At 37.5% G+C, this 20748-nt stretch overlaps 2 protein-coding genes across 3 annotated transcripts; one reads left to right on the top strand and one right to left on the bottom strand.

Moving 5' to 3' along the window:
- Positions 1-2255: 2255 nt before the first annotated feature.
- tubb5 (tubulin, beta 5) lies at positions 2256-8288 on the bottom strand. 2 transcript variants are annotated; one of them, XM_084088161.1, is made up of 4 exons: positions 8107-8288; positions 5659-5767; positions 4381-4491; positions 2256-4223 (listed from the first exon to the last, which is right to left on the bottom strand). In XM_084088161.1, exons 1-4 carry the CDS (start codon positions 8161-8163, stop codon positions 3166-3168), a joined length of 1335 nt encoding a protein of 444 aa, XP_083944287.1. In that variant the 5' UTR covers positions 8164-8288; the 3' UTR covers positions 2256-3165. The 2 variants fall into 2 exon arrangements, with proteins under 2 accessions (XP_083944287.1, XP_083944288.1); XM_084088162.1 differs by having other exon boundaries at positions 4381-4488.
- Positions 8289-9748: 1460 nt separating this feature from the next.
- On the top strand, positions 9749-20659 carry flot1b (flotillin 1b). The gene is made up of 13 exons (XM_084088082.1): positions 9749-9872; positions 10594-10648; positions 12199-12274; positions 13732-13822; positions 13903-14046; positions 14275-14394; positions 14774-14869; positions 14943-15095; positions 16139-16320; positions 16493-16538; positions 18056-18193; positions 18290-18466; positions 19314-20659. Exons 2-13 carry the CDS (start codon positions 10606-10608, stop codon positions 19335-19337), a joined length of 1290 nt encoding a protein of 429 aa, XP_083944208.1. The 5' UTR covers positions 9749-9872; positions 10594-10605; the 3' UTR covers positions 19338-20659.
- Positions 20660-20748: the final 89 nt, after the last annotated feature.

Below are 20748 nucleotides of genomic sequence, written 5' to 3'. Positions count from 1 at the left end.
ACAGGACATCCTACTATGTTAAAGTTGTAGTGTGAGAGGTTTTGTGGGTGGTTTTTTGAACCGATGATTAGTACCTCTGTCTTGTCTGGATTTAATAAAAGAAAATTGTGCGTCATCCAATCTTTTATATCTTTAACACACTCTGTCAATTTGGACAATTTAGCGTTTTCATCTGGCTGTGATGAAATATAGATTTGAGTGTCATCAGCATAACAATGGAAACTAATTCCATGTTTCCTTATAATATTTCCAAGTGGCAGCATATATATTGAGAATAACAGAGGGCCTAACACAGATCCCTGCGGCACTCCATAGTTTACTGGAGTTATGATCGATTTTTCTCCATTTAAATAGACAAAATGGTAGCGGTCAGATAAGTATGATCTGAACCAACTTAATGCTTGTCCTTGAACACCAGTATAATTTTGTAGTCGATCTAAGAGTATTGTGTGATCTATAGTATCGAACGCAGCACTAAGATCAAGTAAAACTAGTATTGAGATACAGCCTTGGTCAGATGCTAAAAGTAAATCATTTGTAATTTTAACGAGCGCAGTTTCAGTGCTATGATGTGGTCTGAATCCAGACTGAAACTTTTCATAGATGTCATTTTCTTGCAAGAAAGAGCCCAGTTGAGCGGACACCACTTTTTCTAGTATTTTAGACATAAAAGGAAGATTTGAAATGGGTCTATAATTTGCTAGATTATGCGGGTCTAATTGTGGTTTCTTAATGAGAGGTTTTATAACTGCCAGTTTAAATGTTCTTGGAACATGACCTAAAGATAAATATGAGTTAATAATATTGAGGAGAGGGTCTTCCACTATAGGTAACACTTCTTTCAGTAGTTTAGTTGTTATAGGATCTAATAAACATGTTGTTGTTTTAGATGAAGTGATAAGTTTATTTAACTCTTTTTGTTCTATAGTTGTAAAGCACTGTAATTGTTCTTGGGGCGTGATAATTGAGGCTGAATTATAAGGCGCGATTGAGGATTGAACGTTTACATTTGTGGTTCTGATGTTTTCTATTTTCTCAGTGAAGAACTTCATGAAATCATTACTACTAAACTGTAACAGAATATTTTGTTCAGGTGACATCTGTTTATTTGTTAGTCTAGCCACGGTGGTAAATAAAAACCTAGGATTGTTTTGGTTGTTTTCTATTAGTTTGCGGAGGTGCTCAGCCCTGGCCGCTTTTAGGGCCTTTTTATAACGTGACATACTGTCTTTCCATGCGATTCTAAAGACATCTAAATTTGTTTGTTTCCATTTACGCTCTAAATTACGTGTATTGTTGTACCATGGTGCTTTACTTTTCTCTCTGACCTTTTTTAATCCAATGGGTGCAACAATATCCAATTTTCCAGAGAGAATGGTGCTCATAGTGCTAGTTAATTCCTCTAGTTCATCTGTTTGTTTGGGTTCACTGAGCAGCTTCACACTTCACACTTCAAAGCATCATCAGCAGCGCTTCGCACTTCAAAGCGTCATCAGCAGCGCTCAAAGTATCTGCCCTTATGTTGTTGAAGTTTGGTTATTTAAGAAATCCATAATAAATAATAATAAAGCAAGATACCCTGTTGAAATATGTGTGATGTGTGGTTTATATAAACTGCAGTGGTAAAGTATAAATAAAAATTATTGTGACCGATGTGAATTGATACGTGCGTCACGTTTAGTCGATAAAAAACTTCCTCAAAGAATACTGTGCATCCTCGCTTATGACTCCTCTGCAAGCCTCCTCACTCCTCGTTCCTCTCCTCCTCGCGGTGCAATTAGAGAATTGAGATGTCCTTCAAGATGGCTGAGCTCGATCGTTTTCCGGGTCTTAGGATGGAGGACGGAGGAGGGATATTGAGAAGCACCCAAAGTGTTTTTCCTACATCAGGATTTTTGAGAAGCCATAATTTAGATATTTCTTACTTTTATATATGACTGAACCTCGCGACTAAGGTTAATTTATTCAAATCTATTTCAAAACAATTCATTAAAAATAATAATAATAAAAAAACGATATATATAGGCCTATATATATATATATATATATATAGTACGTATATAGGCCTCATATGCATATACTCCCATATCATTTGTATATCGTGCTGTACTTTACTGTAGTATGAATCATGTGTTTAGTGCAGGCAATTCACTAAGGCATTATTCTTCTAAGTGCAATCTAAGTGTGACTGTATTGGTTCGACCTGAGCTTCTTCAAGGATGTGGACCATGCCAAAAACGACAGCAAAGACTTGATTATTAACGAAATCGTTTTCATTTTTATTTTGGTTTTCTCCAGAGGCTCAGTTTTTTTTTCCACACAGGGACAATAAAGGAACATCAAAACATTTAAAATATGACATATATGCAGTAACACTTAAAAGTATGGGCTCAGAAATTAGACATGACAGAGTCCAAAATTGCACCAACAATCAATTCAACATGCTAAAACTTTCTTTCCATCTGCATAATCTAAAATACTTTCCTGTATCATCCATTAATCAATGTCCTCCTGTAGACGTTGGCTGGCGTCCAAGCGAGGTTATGATTAAATAACCCTGTTACCCTGAACCTGTTATTTTGTCTTTCTTTCTTTCAGTCCTTTTCTTTTCCTTCATTTTTCACACAACATACTTTTCTCTTCGAAACAATTCTTTAAATACTGTGATCAGACCCATTAAAGGTCACGTTGAAGTGCCATAATCTCACAGAGTTGCCCTGTTCTAGTGCAATAGTAACAAAAGAAAACACAAAAAAACACCATAATAATAATAATACGCATAATTTGCATACAAAAACAAGCAAATGTTAAAATTAAAGAAAAATGAGATGTTACTGTCCTCCTTGTCCCCGCCATCTATTCAATTATAACATTGATTCTAACTGGATGTTTGCCTTTTTTTTCTTCCTTTTTCTGTAAAGAGAGCAGCTGATCATCAGAATAGTAAAGAAATACACAAAAAGTGAGCAATTTGTACTTGTAAACATGGTTATCCACCTATTCTGTGTTTAAGAACATTCTTTCTGCCTTCCTCTGGTTATTTTTGGCCCCATTGGTCTAGTGCTAATTCCTACTTCATCTGATTGAGACACTAAAAGTTGTTGCCATACTGTGCTACATTTACTTGAACACACTATCCCCCCCAAACACCCTTTCATTTCCTTCTTAAGCATCGTCATCTGCCTCTTCCTCAAACTCGCCCTCTTCTTCGGCGGTGGCGTCCTGGTACTGCTGGTACTCGGACACCAAATCATTCATGTTGCTCTCCGCCTCTGTGAACTCCATCTCGTCCATCCCCTCTCCCGTGTACCAGTGCAGGAAAGCCTTACGCCTGAACATGGCCGTGAACTGCTCGGAGATGCGCTTGAACAGCTCTTGGATGGCCGTGCTGTTGCCGATGAAGGTGACGGCCATTTTGAGACCCCTAGGAGGAATGTCGCACACGGCGGTTTTGACGTTGTTGGGGATCCATTCCACGAAGTAGCTGCTGTTCTTGTTCTGGACGTTCAGCATCTGCTCGTCGACTTCCTTCATGGACATGCGGCCACGGAACACGGCGGCGACGGTCAGGTAGCGCCCGTGTCTGGGATCGCAGGCTGCCATCATGTTCTTGGCGTCGAACACTTGCTGCGTGAGCTCAGGCACGGTGAGGGCGCGGTACTGTTGGCTGCCTCGGCTGGTCAGAGGGGCGAAACCGGGCATGAAGAAGTGCAGACGGGGGAACGGAACCATGTTGACTGCTAATTTCCGCAGATCTGCATTTAGCTGGCCGGGGAAGCGCAGGCAGGTGGTGACGCCGCTCATGGTGGCAGAGACCAGATGGTTGAGGTCGCCGTATGTGGGAGTGGTGAGTTTGAGGGTGCGGAAGCAGATATCGTATAAGGCTTCATTGTCTATGCAGTATGTTTCGTCTGTGTTTTCCACCAGCTGATGGACTGACAGTGTGGCGTTGTATGGCTCCACTACGGTGTCAGAGACTTTTGGGGAGGGGACCACGCTGAAGGTGTTCATGATGCGGTCAGGGTACTCTTCACGGATTTTGCTGATCAATAGGGTGCCCATGCCGGAGCCGGTTCCTCCGCCCAGGGAGTGAGTGAGCTGGAAACCCTGCAGGCAGTCACAGCTCTCGGACTCCTTACGGACCACGTCCAAAACCGAATCCACGAGCTCCGCCCCCTCCGTGTAGTGGCCCTTGGCCCAGTTGTTACCAGCGCCGCTCTGTCCTGTGAGGTGACAGGGAGGAAGTGCACACATCAGAATGTGCAAGCTGAGACATTTTACAATCTGTTTTTATATTAATTTGCTTTTGCTACTTTCATTTGATATTTTTTACATTATATCTGCACATTTTTAACATATTCCCTTTTGCCAGTCACTCACCAAACACAAAGTTGTCTGGTCTGAAGATCTGTCCGAAGGGTCCTGAACGCACAGAGTCCATGGTGCCAGGCTCAAGATCCACTAGAATAGCTCTTGGCACATATTTACCTCCTCCACGAGACAGAGAGAGAGAGAGAGAGACATGGGAAAGAAGCAGACCAGCTCAGTACACATTAGAAAATAAATATATAAAATAAGCTATCAAACATGAAGGCTAAGTTGCCATTTTCTCTTGACCTTTAGATGTCAATTCAATTCAAATGTGCTTTATTGGCATTGTTACAATGTATTGCCAAAGCATTTCTAATGTTTACAGTAATTCTAGAACAGATGAAAACAAATGCTAAAAAAGTAGTAATTAAATACAACAATCAGCATTTTAGAATTCTATGAACACTTTTTGTGTCAATATATTGTGCCGCTAATAAGATACAATCTCTTTTTTCACCTAATAAATACTGAAGTTGTGTATTATTGTTTAACTTTGTGAAGCCATGCAGGGTTAATTATTTAACTATAATTATTTATTATTAGAATTTTAGATGTCACCAAGTGTCATCTCAACACATTTATTAAATTGTTATACTTTATACACTAATAATTCATTTAGATTTGTGAAATAAAAATATTGTTTTAATACTGAATTGAAAAATTTTAAACTGACCCTCAGAACTGGGGCAGAATGTTGTTGCTGGTGTAGATTAATATTTAATAATTTCTCTATTAAATGTAATAATTAAAATATTTGTATTGTATTCTATAACTAAGTTGTCAAAATGAATACATTTACATTACTTGCTTACAAAGTATTTCACATTAATGACCACTTTTTTAGTTGTTTCCATTTATTTCCCTAATAGTCAGCATGAAGCGGAAAATGTGACTGTCTTTTCTTCTCTATTGTGACATATTTCCAATTCGAATGAGAAAAAAAATGCAGGACTTGACTTGACTATGTCCATGGGTAGTTGATTGGATCGTTGTCATTTGCTAATTGCTGCGTTATGTCATGTGAGTGACAGGTTGCAGGAGGAGAGGGATTATTGTCCTGCCTTGCTGGTGAACGCATCATCAGAGAAGGGAAGTGATGTCATAGTGAGGGGGAGGGGCATTACTTTTTTTTGATGAAAGATTACATTTTTGCATTTTTTTTTAAATAATGATGTGCACAGATAAATCATTTACAACAATCTTTACAAAGAACTTTTAATGGGGACACACTGTTATTAAAGGGGGCGTCTTCCCCATCTTGCCCAATTGTGTATCTTAGTAAAGTACCTGTTGCTTCATTGTAGTAGACACTAATTCTATCCAGCTGCAGGTCACTGTCTCCATGATAGGTTCCTGTTGGGTCGATTCCATGTTCATCACTAATGACCTCCCAGAACTGTAAAAAACACACAGTAATTAAAACGTGCATGCAATTCAGTAAATTCTAGATCAATTCTATCTTATTAAACACCGAGAACATATTGAGAAACAGTGTCAACTAATCACTAATCTGGAATTAGCTTCAAATGAGTTTTAGCTCAGAAAGAGGCTTTATTGATGTTTAAATCGTTAATTCTATGTTACTCTCCTAGTGACCTTAATCTGAGAGAGAAGCAAGGAGAGAGGGGTCGAGATGGACTTAATAAGGCAGCGAGCGAATGCGAATGGAGAAAGAAAAGATTGTTATCGGGATATATTGAAAATAGTTGTTTTGAAAGAATGAGGCCAATAAACTGGAAGGCACTGACTGACACAGCCCTACAGTGACCCTGCTCTGATACTCTCGCCTATTAAAAACCTGTTACTCCAGGCAACCTACATTTCTGCTGTGTCATCACATAATATCATCATAAAATACCATGCTGACACATATGAAATCATTCGGCTTTACATATTTGACACTTTTAATTACATTTAATTTATACATTTAATACATTTCATTTAGCCAATTAATCCAGCAAATCAAAGGTTTTCCAAGAATATGTCATTTACTCGTTAATTACTTATGTTTCATTTAGATCTGTATACTGTAGAGGGGATGGGTAGCAGTTGTTAGAGCTATTAAGTCCAGTTGTGGATGCCTCCTCCTCCTCCCCGCCTTGACCGCAGATGAGTTTAACAGACACTCACAATCTCATCATGTGAAAGGCATTTCAAAGTCTTTTAAAGGATGAGGACGATTTAACCCAATTTCTGATGCCACAGAAGACATGCTACATCTCATGGGCAATCTTTAAAAAATGTGCATCTTTAATGAGGCCATGGGTGTGAACATGTCCTTATAGGCAGCTTTAATCTCTATGTTGATGTGGCACAGAATCGGATTTAAAGGAATAGTTCACTTAAAAATGAAAACTCTGTCATCATTTACTCACCCTCAAGTTGTTTTAAACCTGAATTTCTTTCTTCTGCTGAACACAAAAGAAGATATTATGAAGAATGTCGGTAACCAGACAGTTGATGGACCCAATTGACTTCCATAGTATTTTTTTCCTACTATGGAAATTAGTTGGGCCCATCAACTGTATGGTTACCGACTTTCTTCATAATATCTTCTTTTGTGTTCAGCAGAAGAAAGAAATTCAAAAACAACTTGAGGGTGAGTAAACGATGACAGAATTTAAATTTTTAAGTGAACTATTCCTTCAATGGATTAATTGGATATTTTAAATGCATAGATGTGGGTAATCCAATGAGAACAATTACAGTAAAAAGAACCTAATTTTAGGGCAAATTAAACAATGACTCGTACAAAAAGCAAACTAAAATAACTTGATTTAACTGATTAAGAGTTCATAATTCCACATTATTAACCTTAGTTTAATAACAACTATTATTAAAATTGTTTATTGTAGCCTAATTCTCCATCGCCCCACCCTTCCCATCCTCCTCCGCTTGACCATTGACCACAGCGGTCAATATCTGCACATCATTTCAGATTAAGAATGTAGTCAAAAGACAGAAAAGACGTGCTAAAAGTATTTCGCGTGAAAATTATGTTAAGGTATGCGGTAGTAATATTAGTGGCATGGCATGCATCATATGTCATGGCTCGCGAGCTGGTCCTGTCATGACAGCTGTTTAAAGGGCTCGTGACACTGATAACGGGTAGTTTAATTACTGAGAGAGCTCTGCTGTTCACATCAGATCCGCCACACCCGGTGCGCATTGAGAAGAATGAAATAAAGAAAGAGGACAGACCCCCCCTTTCCCACAGTCAATCCCTTCACCCACATTCTGTTTTACAGACAAAGAGATTTATGGTTAGAGTCTACGGAATGTGAGCATCATTTATTTAGAGAAATAGCTATACAGAGCGTGTTAAAGAAATAGTGAGAATGAATGAAGAGTGGGATCCGCAAATTTTGGGCGTGAATGAAGGGGGTTCACAAGGACACAGCAGTGTAATGGAAAACAATTCTTGTACATTATGTGGGTCTATAAAACTGCCCAACGTGTTGCTAGTGTAATGCATTATTAATAACATTTGGTAAGATGTGCAAAGCAAAAAAATAGGTCTGTTCTGCATAACAGTGTGCCTTCTAATATGTTCAGAAACAAAATTAAGATCAAATCTTGCTGTTTTAGATTTAGTAAAAGCTATAAACTAGTATAACACTGGAGTTCTTCACCGGGGCTTTTGTTGCATTCTGAGACCTCTGCACAGTATTTTTTCTCTTAGATTCAAAATATAAATGACTCACTTTGTAGGCTACTCTGAAAAACTGTTCTTACCTTGGCACCGATTTGGTTTCCGCACTGACCGGCCTGGATATGAACAATCTCCCTCATTGTTACAAATTGTGCGAGAAGTTCTCAGATAAATCTGGAAAGTAACGGGGCGTAGCTCAGAAATAATTTGGAAAAGCCGGACAAAGGCTTTATATTCCTGGACTGTCTCCAGAACGAGGCTGTGTGGTAGTGGGCGGGGCTATGCTGGATGTTGAGAAATCTGATTGGTGCATGACCGGACCGGAAGTATATAGGGAGTGTCACTGCCAACAAGGATTGCTTGTAGAAAAAAGAGAGAAACGTCTGCTTGTTGTGTCCAGCTGTGCTTTTCTTATTAAGATTTTTTAGTAACATTTTTAAAACAAATCACAGACATGTTTTACATCAGTTTGATCTGTATCGCAACAATAGCCCAAATGTGCGCTTGAACTATTAGCCTACTCTTCTGAATATGAAAATGGCCTTATTGAACCTCATTGTTATGAGGTTGTATGTAGGCTATGTTGCACATTCCTGTTTTAACTTATAATTGTTTAACTTTATTTCATGAAGTTTACCCACTATTATTATTGTCACTGTGGGTACAAACTGGGGAGACAGTGGCAATTATCATAAAAATTTGTTTTCAATTCCAATTTTTTGATTGATTTTTTTCAATTCCAAAATTTGTTTCCAATTCTCACTGAGCTTTCTGCATAAATATGGAGTTGATAGAAGAACCAGAGACAGTAAAAGAGGAGACAGCAGACTTTCTTAAGTTAACATAGACAAAATAGATAATGAAAAGAATAAAGAAACACACAGAAAAAAGTTTAGACTCACCAGTTACCTTTGGTTTTTGATGAATGGATGTATACATGTTTAAAATATAGGCCTAGGCTACAATAATAATAATAATAATTATAATAGGCTAAACGTGGTGTGATTAACTGGAACACATGCAGGTATAAATGGTATACGTATAGGCTATAGCATACTTTGTACTTCTCGCATTTGCAATAATAATAATGATAATATTTACATTATTATTATTATTACTATTATTAGTAGTAGTATTAACCCCAAATAACAAGTGTTTAAATGAGAGATTAATCTTAGATATATCCTATCCAATTGTTTGCAAAACTATGTAAACCCATTTATTTGTAAGAAAAAAAATGCTTTGGTAAATCATAAGTACAACATAAAAAGACGAACATAATAACTGAGATTTTGGCATAAAAAGTCATAGTTATGACATAAAAAGTCAATTTTTTTATTTAAGTCATACTTTTAATATTATAATTATGACCTTTATATCATAAATATGACTTGATAGGCTGTCATAATTTTGACTTTTATCTCATAAATTATGACTGTCATAATTTCGTTTTTTTTATTTATTTAGAATCTCATAAATTCGACATTTTGTCATAATTATGTGGCATGATTTAAAAAGCTTTCATAATTTTCAGATATCTACTACAGTAAATGACGGCATATTTTTCCTCAGTCCACAGCAGAGAGCAGTCTACGCACTACTCACAGACTGAAAAAATAGCACTACTCCATGACCGTCGCAAAACCTAGTGAACTACCTACCTAGGCTGCATTTTACGCATCTTGAACGCTCAAAACTGCAGTCACGGTAGGGAGCTGACAGAGTTTTAAAACACAGCCTGAGTGTTTTGAATGGGCGTAGCCGAGACTGCGTGATTACGACGAGCTTTTACACAAGGGAGACAATCCGGACCACATCTACTTCGTATTTACCGAAATATTAGCAATCGGTAAGAACATATGGTTTGTCTAAATGTTACAGTGTCATGACTTACGATTCTCAACACCAAACTAAACTTAAGTGCGCGTGATATGCGGCGTAGTCGCCGCTAAGGAGCAGCCAAACACTTCCTGCTCTTTTGCAAAATATATGAGCGTTTCTAAACACGTAACGTTAGCTTACAAGTTGTTCATTGTTAGTGAATTCTGCTGTCGTGTCTAGGTTTTATAATGAGAGATTAACGTTTATTTATCGTCAAAGGTTAGTGTTGACAAATTCATGTTGATTTTAACGTTAGTAGTTTAGCCTTTTACAGTGAGTTGGATTATTGATATTATAGAAGCAGATATTTATATCGATTATATTAATTATATGGGAACTATTTTTAACCTCACGGTATATTAAAGTTAATTTTAGTACTAAAGTAGGCTATATCATATTTTGGGATATAAACTAACCTGTTGCATAGCATATTATGAGATCTCTTCTACTGTAATGTGATTGTTTTATTGGTTGGTCGACAGGTCTGTGGTTTGAATAAAGTGAAAAGAGTTGTAGATGTTTTACAGTAAGGCAATGGGAAGAGCAGACTCACATGAGAGACATAAACTACTAGAGTCATCAACATATCTGAACTCGTGAGATTAACGGGTGCTGTCTGTGTTTACTCAGATGTCATATCTAAAATATTCCCAGCATGTGTTGATCTAGTGGCTGCTTTCTTTCCTCAGATCTAATTCAAGATGTTTTACACCTGTGGTCCCAATGAGGCTATGGTGATCTCAGGTATGCTGCATCTGTTGGTCTTTATTACAGTTATGTATATAAATAGGCTAAGTAATGAATCTCCTTGAAGGTTAGAATAAAGATACTATATATACAATGGTAAACTGAAAAGCAGCTGTGAGCCTGTGCACCTATCAGACTTTATCAATAACCTGTAGAGTTCTGTAGTGATTTTTTGTTGTGCAATCTGTATTCTTTTTTAAACAATTACCAAATGCAGAACTGGTTTCAGCTATTCATGTGACTTCCATTCACAGGTCAAAACAGACACAAAGTTCACTGTAATGGTTGTGATATTTTGTGTAGATAAATGTCAGTGGTTACACATTAAGATAACTTTAATGCTCAGGGGAAGAAAAAAAACCCAGCAGGCTCACATTTATTATAACAACAAGGTTAATGTAGGCAAACCGCACTGTAGCCTACAAAGGGGAAGAAAATAAGTCACCAGTTCCATTATGTCTCTGTCGCCCTTGTTCTCTCTGTAAACAGTTGACAAGCTGCTGGAGACATGCAATGACATGAAGTGTGCTTATGAGTTATGAGAAAGTTTGGGATTTTTAAAAATGTCTCCCCAGAATACATTTATTTGATCAAAAATACAGTAAAAGTCATATTGTAAAATATTATTACAATTTAAAATAACTGTTTTCTACTTGTAAAATGTAATTTATTCCTGTGATGGCAAATCTGAAATCTAATATTTTGATTTACATCTCAAGAAATATCCCTCAGTGTTATCAGTGTTGAAAAATGTTTTTGTGCTTTATAATATTCTAACATTGGAATCCTTGATGCATTTTTTCTGGATTATTTTTAATGAATAGAAAGTTCAAAATAACTTTTAAAAAAGCATTTTGTTACAATATATGTCTTTGCTATCACTTTTGATAAATTTAATGTATTTTTGCTGAATAAAAGAAAAATAATTACTAAATAAAAAATATTACTGACCCCAAACTTTCATGGCCAGTAAAAAATATTTATGGCCTTTAGCCCATATAACAAACCAGTATTAAATAACCAGTATTGATCAATGCCTATGTTGTGTATCCCTATAGATGCACAATATAGGCATTAATCAATACTGGTTATTTTTACCTTTAGATGATACTTATTTAAAAATTTAATAACACTGTTAAATGTGCATTTTCAGCAAATCTCAAAATGAATATTACATTTTCATACTTAACATTATTATGATCTGATGTCTAAATTCACTTCTAGCATTTAAAAATGATTGATTTTATTTTTTAATGTTGTATTTTTAATTTATTAAGACAAAATAGTATTACATTATATTATTGACCATTTATCAGTTATCGGCTATAACATAATAAAGGCATTATCGACTTATCTGTATTGGCCAGACTTTTAATATCAAAGCATCCCTTTTGTTGTGATGTTTCTGTGATATAAAATAGATATAATAAAAAATTTTGGACATACCTCCCACCCCTAGCCAGTGGATTTTCAAAATTCCACCAAGTATGTTTTTAGTCAAGTATTGACACTTTATACCAGCAAAAAAACCCTGTCATCTCTTTCAGGATGTGGTCGCTCTCCTCCCCTGATGATTGCTGGTGGAAGAGTGTTTGTTATTCCCTGCATTCAGCAAATCCAGCGGTATGTATCGAATTACAATAGAAGGCGGATTATTACAACATGTTAGTTCCTGAACACGCGTGCATTGGAACCATTCTGTTTAACCAGGTGCTGCAGGGCCAGTCTCTAATGTGATTCAAGAATAGACTGGGACTCACTGGCCTCATGAATGATGGGAACAAGAACAATAAGCGGCTCTGTGTGCAGTAGAGACTCCACTAGTGTTTACATTCCTCTCCACGTATACATGGCGAAAATGAATGAATCATCCGTTCCTCAGAGAGAATTCCTTCATTCCATTTTGTAGATCGCTACAAATCAGTGCAGTAGTTTGTGGATGAATTTGCATTAGTCTGTCCATAATCGGATTACTGTACATCAACATTTACGTCTGTGACCCTGTTTACACCCGATGAAGCATTTTCTTCGATTGGATCACAAGTGGACGACACTAAATTCCGGTGTAAACGGGGTCTAAAACGCGTTTGAGCTTGTCCACTGCGACCACTTCCAGAGGTAGTCGAAAACGCGTTTCGCAAAATTGCTTTTGTAGTGTAGGCGCTCACGTGGTCGAATGCGTTCAAACAACCACAAAAGACCATTGTCTCCGTCTACTGACCTAAAGCGTAAACATTATGGGAAGCGCACTAGCCACAGTAGCCAGACAGGATTTCAACTTTGTTGACTGAAGACCCTAGTGTAGTTTGAAGACAAAAAATGTACCAAGCGCAATGTTCTCTCACCATTCTAACCATTCTAACACGCACTCACATCGTTTGGCGTGGTCTTGCAGCTCTTAAATCTGAAACGAAAGCTCTGCGTTTATATGTAAATTGCGCAAGCTTATTTCGTCCATTAGATCGAAAGATCTGAAAAGCCCATACATTTACCCGCCCATAGACCCTCCCCTTGAAGAAATCAGGACAGAAGTGGACAAAAGAGACGGGATTAAAACACCAGGTGTAATCGGGAATATGTCTCCCTCATCTACTTGTAATCCGATTGAAGTGGTACTCACTGCAGTCAAATGACGTCCAGCTCCACCTCTCTGGACGTCTAATGGGGTGGAGGGATAGAGTTGTGGGTAGGGTTAGGGTGTAGTTGGATATTCTAGCTTCACCCATTAGGCCGCCCAAATTACATTCGCTCCTCCTCACTGGATGTCTAGCTAGACGTAAGCTCCACCCATTTGCTCTGCAGTGAGCAGCCTCTTTATTGAACAAGGTGTAAACAGGTCCAGTGTGAGATTGTTTAGCCATCAGTCATGCTGTGTAGCTACGACCACATTGAAATTGCTAATTAGTGCACTTTTTTTAATGATAAAAAACGTCTGTTCCAGCGTAATGTGTAGATATATGTGGGTGTGGTTTGGGGGCGGAGCCATCTGTTTGTCCAAATACTGGTAGTCAGTGGATATGTTTGGGAAACCTGTTTCATGCCGACTTAAATGTTTTACAGCTGTATTTCTTTTCTCCTAGGATCTCTCTCAATACTCTGACTCTGAATGTAAAGAGTGAAAAGGTCTACACCAGGCATGGAGTACCGATCTCAGTGACTGGCATTGCCCAGGTTAGAGACACGCACACTTTATGGTCATCTGTTACATAATTTTTACAGTCTGTGAGTGCTGTTATTTATGTGTTCTGCAGGTGAAGATTCAGGGTCAGAATAAAGAAATGCTGGCTGCAGCCTGTCAGATGTTCATGGGGAAGTCTGAGACTGAGATTGCTGAGATTGCCCTTGAAACCCTTGAGGGACATCAGAGAGCCATTATCGCCCACCTTACTGTGGAGGTACTGTGAGAGGCTTAAAGAGCTATTTGTGTTCTGTATCAAACACACACAGAATGGAAGAAACAAGCTTTTATAAGAACATTTCAAAGAGGACTGGAGGGTTTTAGTGCTGAAATAAACAAACAAGCAACCTCAGCTAACTGAGAAATGTGGTGTGCTACTAACTGTACTGCTGTTTTCTGATTATTTGTTATTTATTGTACAATCTCTAATTTTTTCTCTTTGTAGGAGATCTACCAGGACCGTAAAAAGTTCTCAGAGCAGGTGTTTAAGGTGGCTTCCTCTGACCTGGTCAACATGGGGATCGGTGTTGTCAGCTACACGCTCAAAGATGTGCATGACGATCAGGTGATGTTATGCACATCACACCCTAAACAAACACTATTTTTCAAAAGTTTGGGGTTGGTAGGATTTTTTATGTTTTTTAAAGAAGTCTCTGATGCCCAAGGCTACATTTGTTGGATTAAAAATACAGGAAAACGTACAGTAATGTTTTAATAAAAATAAAAAAATAAAGTTAAAAAGAACAGCATTATTTGAAATAGAAATCTTTTATATCATTATAAATGTCTTTACTGTGACTTGATCACTTTAATGAGTCCTTCCTAAATAAAAGTATTATTTTTTTCCCCAAAAAATCTTACAGACCCCAAACTTTTTAAAGAGTAGTGTATATTCACAATAATACATACACCTTAGTATGAAACTCACCCGGACTCTCTCACAGGATTATCTAAGCTCGCTGGGTAAAGCTCGTACTGCTCAGGTGCAAAAAGACGCTCGTATCGGTGAAGCTCAGTTCAAGAGAGATGCCGTCATCAGGGTAAGATTTTTCATATTCCTGTTGTCATTAAATGGTTTTGGATAAAACTGAATGTATGTGTTTGTGTGTGTAGGAGGCTCACGCCATGCAGGAGAAGGTCTCTGCTCAGTATGTAAATGAAATTCAGATGGCTAAAGCACAAAGAGACTTTGAGCTGAAGAAAGCATCCTATGACTATGAGATCAACACCAAGAAGGCAGAGTCTGAAATGGCCTATCAGCTTCAGGTACCAAATGATATTCAACTTGGTTTCCAGCTGGTAAAATGAGGAATGCTACTTTACATCAATTAATATGTTAGGAATTTCAAGAAAAACAGCAATTAAAGCCCTTTTTGGAGCCCTTTCACACTAAAAGTAAAATAAATAAGCCTCAGGCTGAAGAAAATGTGATTTTTATCTAAAGTCATTTAGTATGGTTGAATTGGATCATTGAAGGTGAGCAGCAAATGTATTGGTTAATAAAGTGAGATTAATTACATGAAGTATATTTGTGTAATGTAACATTTAATTATTGCAGGTTTGCGTAATATTCTGAGTTAACCTTATGTAAATAAGAGGTTGCATCCATCATTCATTTTGAGAGATAAAATGCAAGACAGAAAACCATAACACATCAAATGAATGAATTAAAAGAATAATTAATACATAAATAAGGTGACATTTTCCTATTATAAAATTTGTTGTCATGCTGAACTGACCACGTGAGAAGTGCATTTCTGGGTTTGTAGAATCACAGAACTCATTCCTCTCACTCCTTACAGATGTCCCCATAAGAAACTATTACCATCCGAATAGGGCTTAAAGCCCAAAGTATACTTCGAACATGGACACATAGCCTTTCAAAGTATACTCTATTTTATAGCGTTCGCGATACATGCGCTCTAGAAAGATTGTCCAGTGTCTGTGCTATTTTTCTCCAGAAGTTATGACTGCTATAAATGTCTTTGTATTCTTTTAAAATAAAGTTGCAGCTATCTCATAACCCCTCACACAAGAGCCTGTCAATGCTGCTGTTGTTGTTGTTGTTGTTTTTTCCGTCTCTTTAGTTAAATTTTAAACAACTGATTAGTGCAAAACAAATTTAATGCACATATATGCATACAAAGTATGCACGGTTACAATAATTAGGGAGCGTGTGTATTATTCTTGTGACGAAATTTGCGCCACGCACCTTTCTCGCAGACCCTTGTGTATGTGTAAAAAAACAAAGTATACTTTGGGCTTAAGCCACTTCTACTGACGTTTTTACCCACTGTCATTTGATTTAGGTGGCCAAGACTAAGCAGCGTATCGAGGAGGAGAAGATGCAGGTTCAGGTTGTGGAGCGTACGCAGCAGATCACTTTACAGGAGCAGGAGATCACCCGCAGGGAGAAAGAACTGGAGGCCAAGGTCCGGAAACCAGCCGACGCTGAGAGATACCGTATTGAGAAGATCGCTGAGGCAGAACGGTGAGGAACTGTTGCAGTGATGCACAAACATCGAGATCCAGAGGTTTTCTGTTTTGCGTTTTGTCTACTTTAACACACATTTGTGCTTTGCTGGATGCAAATCTACAGAATAAAACTGATAGCTTGGTATCATAATCTCGAAAAAACCTTTTCATCTCCTCTCATCTAACAGGCTTCAGCTGATCATGGAGGCAGAAGCGGAGGCAGAGTCCATCAGAGTGAGTTCATGAATCTCTCCACACACCTGTTTTTCACCAGTGACAATGAGCGTTACTGTTTGCATAAGACGCACCTTATGCGACATACACCTTTAATTCTTTCCCTGCCTGCATTTTTGAAAAAAATTGCCAACCATTATTTTATTATTTTAACCATTATTATTAAAATTGCCACGATTATTTTTTGTGTGAATATCTGAACATACAATAAGTCAAAAGAAAGAACAGACCCTCTGCTTTTAAACAAATCCTAGCTCCACGCATTCCTTTTTTATCTACTCTTGAATATGGGTAAGTTTCATAAAAAAAGCAACATTTTGAGCAAAAAGCTGAGACACATGCTTTTTTTGTCAGACTATATCCAGATAAGATTCAGTACGATGATCAAAACATATATGGAGTAGATCGAGTCCATCAACACCCCTAATGTTTGCACAGTCCTATAGCTCGTCTTGGGTCGACATTTCATTCAGTAACATTAGGCAGTTTTGATTTATATGCTGTTTAATGTTGATGAAAACGTTATTTTACATATGCATCTGCTTACATATGATATAGTTTGTTTCTGCGTCTTTTTCGTCTGTCTTTTGATCAGGAGATTCAGTATTCCTTCAGAAAATGCCTAATAGCACCCTCTATTTTATAACAGTGAAAAGGAAAACCTGGAAATTTCAATCAATGGTGGGGAAGCTTTTTCTCACAAATTACGGAAATTTCCTCCAATGGTGAGGAAAGAGCCAGCTGTACTTAAAGCGAAATCGAAAAACGAACTGGTGTGACGTCATTACAAACAAAATCAAGCCAAAGCAAAGTTCATTTTGGGAGTTCAAAACAGCTTGCCAACACCTTTGAACTACCATTTGTCCGTGGCGATTATAATAAGTAAGAGCGCTCACGTCCGTACCCGAGAACTGACACGTTGTTTTTTCCCTCATAAATGCGAACACGAAAAATAAAATAAAATGAATATTATAATGTTTTTTTGTTGGGTCAGACAATGATTACCAAATTTCTCTCTCATATTGCTTCTCATAACCACTGAAAACGGTAAAAAAAAATCGAACCAAAAGTCAAATTAATATGGACGGAAGTTAAAAGTGGTGGGTACAAAATGACTCATGACGAAATCTGGTGGGTACGCGTCCCCCCCGTCCCCCCCCGAAATCGACGCTTATGAGGAGGGGCAGAGTAGGACACTATATTACCGGGAGATGAGTTATTTAGGCCTAAATCTTCAGTATAATGATAATGATAACTATAATGATAAACTTATACAACAAAAATGACTGTGCCCCCAAATATTTGTCTGTGCTCCTAAATTTTTTTATTTAGGCGCACCAGTGCTCCTTGTTCAAAAAGTAAGTGTAGAGCCCTGACTCCAAAGGTATTTTAAACTTATTTTTACCTTTAAGCAAAGAACGAAAAATAACTTTGCTGAGTATATCGGGCCTTCAGACTATTTAACAGTATGTTAACCCCATTCTCTCATTCTTCATCTTTGTCTGTCTCTGTTTCAGATGAGGGGAGAGGCACAGGCCTTTGCGCTGGAGGCGAAGGGTCGGGCTGAAGCCGAGCAGATGACCAAAAAGGCTGAAGCTTTTAAAGAGTACAAAGAGGGAGCCATGGTGGACATGCTGCTGGAGAAACTCCCGCTGGTTAGTGCATCTGAACGTCTGAATGTCATTAAATAAGTTCAATGATAAGATAACACTCAATAATGTTAAAATGCCATTTGTCCTCCACTGCTCTAGATGGCAGAAGAGATCAGCAGGCCACTCTGTGCAGCTCAGAAGATCACCATGGTGTCCAGCGGTGGGTCAGAAGTGGGCGTTGCTAAGCTGACAGGAGAAATTCTGGAAATCATGACTCGCCTGCCGAGCGCGGTGGAGAAACTGACTGGAGTGAAAATATCACAGGTTACCTCACCTGTGAGTTAATGCACATAAAAACACAAACCAACACATTCTCACCTGTGAAAGGTTATCCCATTTCATTTGTAAATCTAGTTGGTTTCGCAATGTTATGGCATAATTGATTCTAACTGTGAGTGATGACACGCTGACCGATCCAAAATGGCGGGCGCATCGAAATGTCTAGAGCGGTCGAATGTGGCATCTACGTATACATATCTATGCTGATCACACTGACAGTGATTAAATCACTGTAGTGCTGGTAGTCAGCAGGCTTTCCTGTAGTATCAATGTCTGCATTCCCATTGGTAGTTGCCATCATTTTCTGATGCATCATCAACGTTCTCTTTCACATATGTCACTGCTAATGACCAACAGCTAGGTGATATAGCTATATATATATATATATTAATGTTGATGTATAAAACAATTTATATTTTATATTCATTATATAATCTTGTCATCATTTAATCAAATGCACTTGTATAACAATACATAATTTTAAATCTATTCATTGTCATTTATAAATGCAATTTGTTCTGATTCAGGGATATGTATCAAACTTAACCACTCTCACAATGTATTGGCTAAAGTTTAAATCAGAGATGGTAATACATGTATATTAAACATAATGGCTAAATAAATAGCACATTTAAATCTTTGCAATAAATCTAATTTAAATCTTTCTGTGTGAATGCCATAGACTGTAAAATACGTCTGTTGTTTGAAAATGTGCCATATAAATAAAGTTGCTTGCTTTCTAAAAAAGATCACATTGAATATTTTGGTATTGCATTGCTGTAAAACACCTGGTTTCCACTCCAGACACACTAAATGTGGATGCTTTTTTCTTTTCTTTGGCCAGGCTGGTTTAACCCGAATGGGCTGATGGAGTCAGATGAAGAAGGAATCAAGTCTGATCAGCTCTGATTGTGGATCTCAACGCTTCCTGTGTGTGTGCGCATGTGTGCATGCCTGTGTTTGTACTGAACTTAGAATATTGAGGCATTTTTTTTGTAATCAACCATTTGTTACATTCAGTTTTTATATTCTATTTTGTGAATTACATGATTTTATCACATTATATTATAATTTTATACATTTATTAGGTGAACTACATCATCTACTCTAGAGCGTCTGTTAATAGTTAATATTCAGGGAAGCAGGGTTGGTCTTTTCTATTTTTGAATAGTTTCTGTCTGTTAGAGCCACACGCCTGTTGATTCTGGTTCAGTTCCTTTCTAAAAACCAAAGTGCATTCCAGACCAATGCATGTAAATTCACCTCAAGTGCATTACTGAAGCCACAGTCCGCATGCATAATGCCTTCCGTATCCAGACACCGAAACGTGACGCTTTATTCTTGCCGTTTTAAAACTCTTTGTGACTTATGTTCTGAGAATATATTGTCCGGTGGTTTAATACTTTTTCTTTTCAACAGTGGCACTGAAGTTTGCAGACATTTTGAAAAATGATTTGGAATGTACATTTTTTTTTTTTATTAATCAGGCCACTTTCCCTTAAACAGGTCTGTGTGCTCAGGTAAGGGGTTATTTTTTACAGCAAGTTGAAAAGGAAGAGGGGATGGGAAGTGAGTGCAGAAAAGAAACCTGATGATTTTTGAAGTTGATGAACAAACAGGAAAAAGAAGAAGAGAAAACAGGTCAGGTTTTTAACGCCGGCCGCAAGCATGTCTTTGTGCCCACAGTAACTCAAGTGAAGGCTGATTGTGGTTTCATTTCTCGTATCATTTTCCAATGGTTGCAACAACAACAAAAAAAGTACTTTTTTTGGTTTTACCATGCTGCTGTGTACTTACTGTAACACTAAAATTGACTCAACATTACCAGAGGTAAACCTATGCATCTCCAGTTTACGCCTTCAAAGTGCCTCAAAGCGACATTTAACTACAGCAACCTGCTTTTCTCTATTGTTTCAGCAACAGGAACAGAACTGTGATGTGTCATGTGATACTTCCTGGCTCTAATGACTAATTTCATTCAGAATATTACATTTTTTTTGCCATTAGTTTGTTTTCATTGGCTTAAAACCTTGTTTATACATTCAACAAACCTACCCAATATTTGCCTTATTGTATGTTCAATTGTGAAGTAGATATTTCACCTTAAACTGTAGATCTATATATCCAGGCTGAGATTTTTACATATGATTATACAAGTAAGTACTGTTTAATAAAAACAATAAACTATTAGCATGTATTCTACTTTAAAACTTGTGTGGAAGTGTATGTTTGCACAAATTTAGTTGTGAAATCACGTACTACTCAAAATGAACAAATTG

Source organism: Abramis brama, assembly GCF_963993115.1.
Source record: "Abramis brama genome assembly, chromosome: 17".
In the NCBI taxonomy this organism is placed as follows: domain Eukaryota; kingdom Metazoa; phylum Chordata; class Actinopteri; order Cypriniformes; family Leuciscidae; genus Abramis; species Abramis brama.
This window is presented reverse-complemented; position numbering and strand designations above follow the sequence as displayed.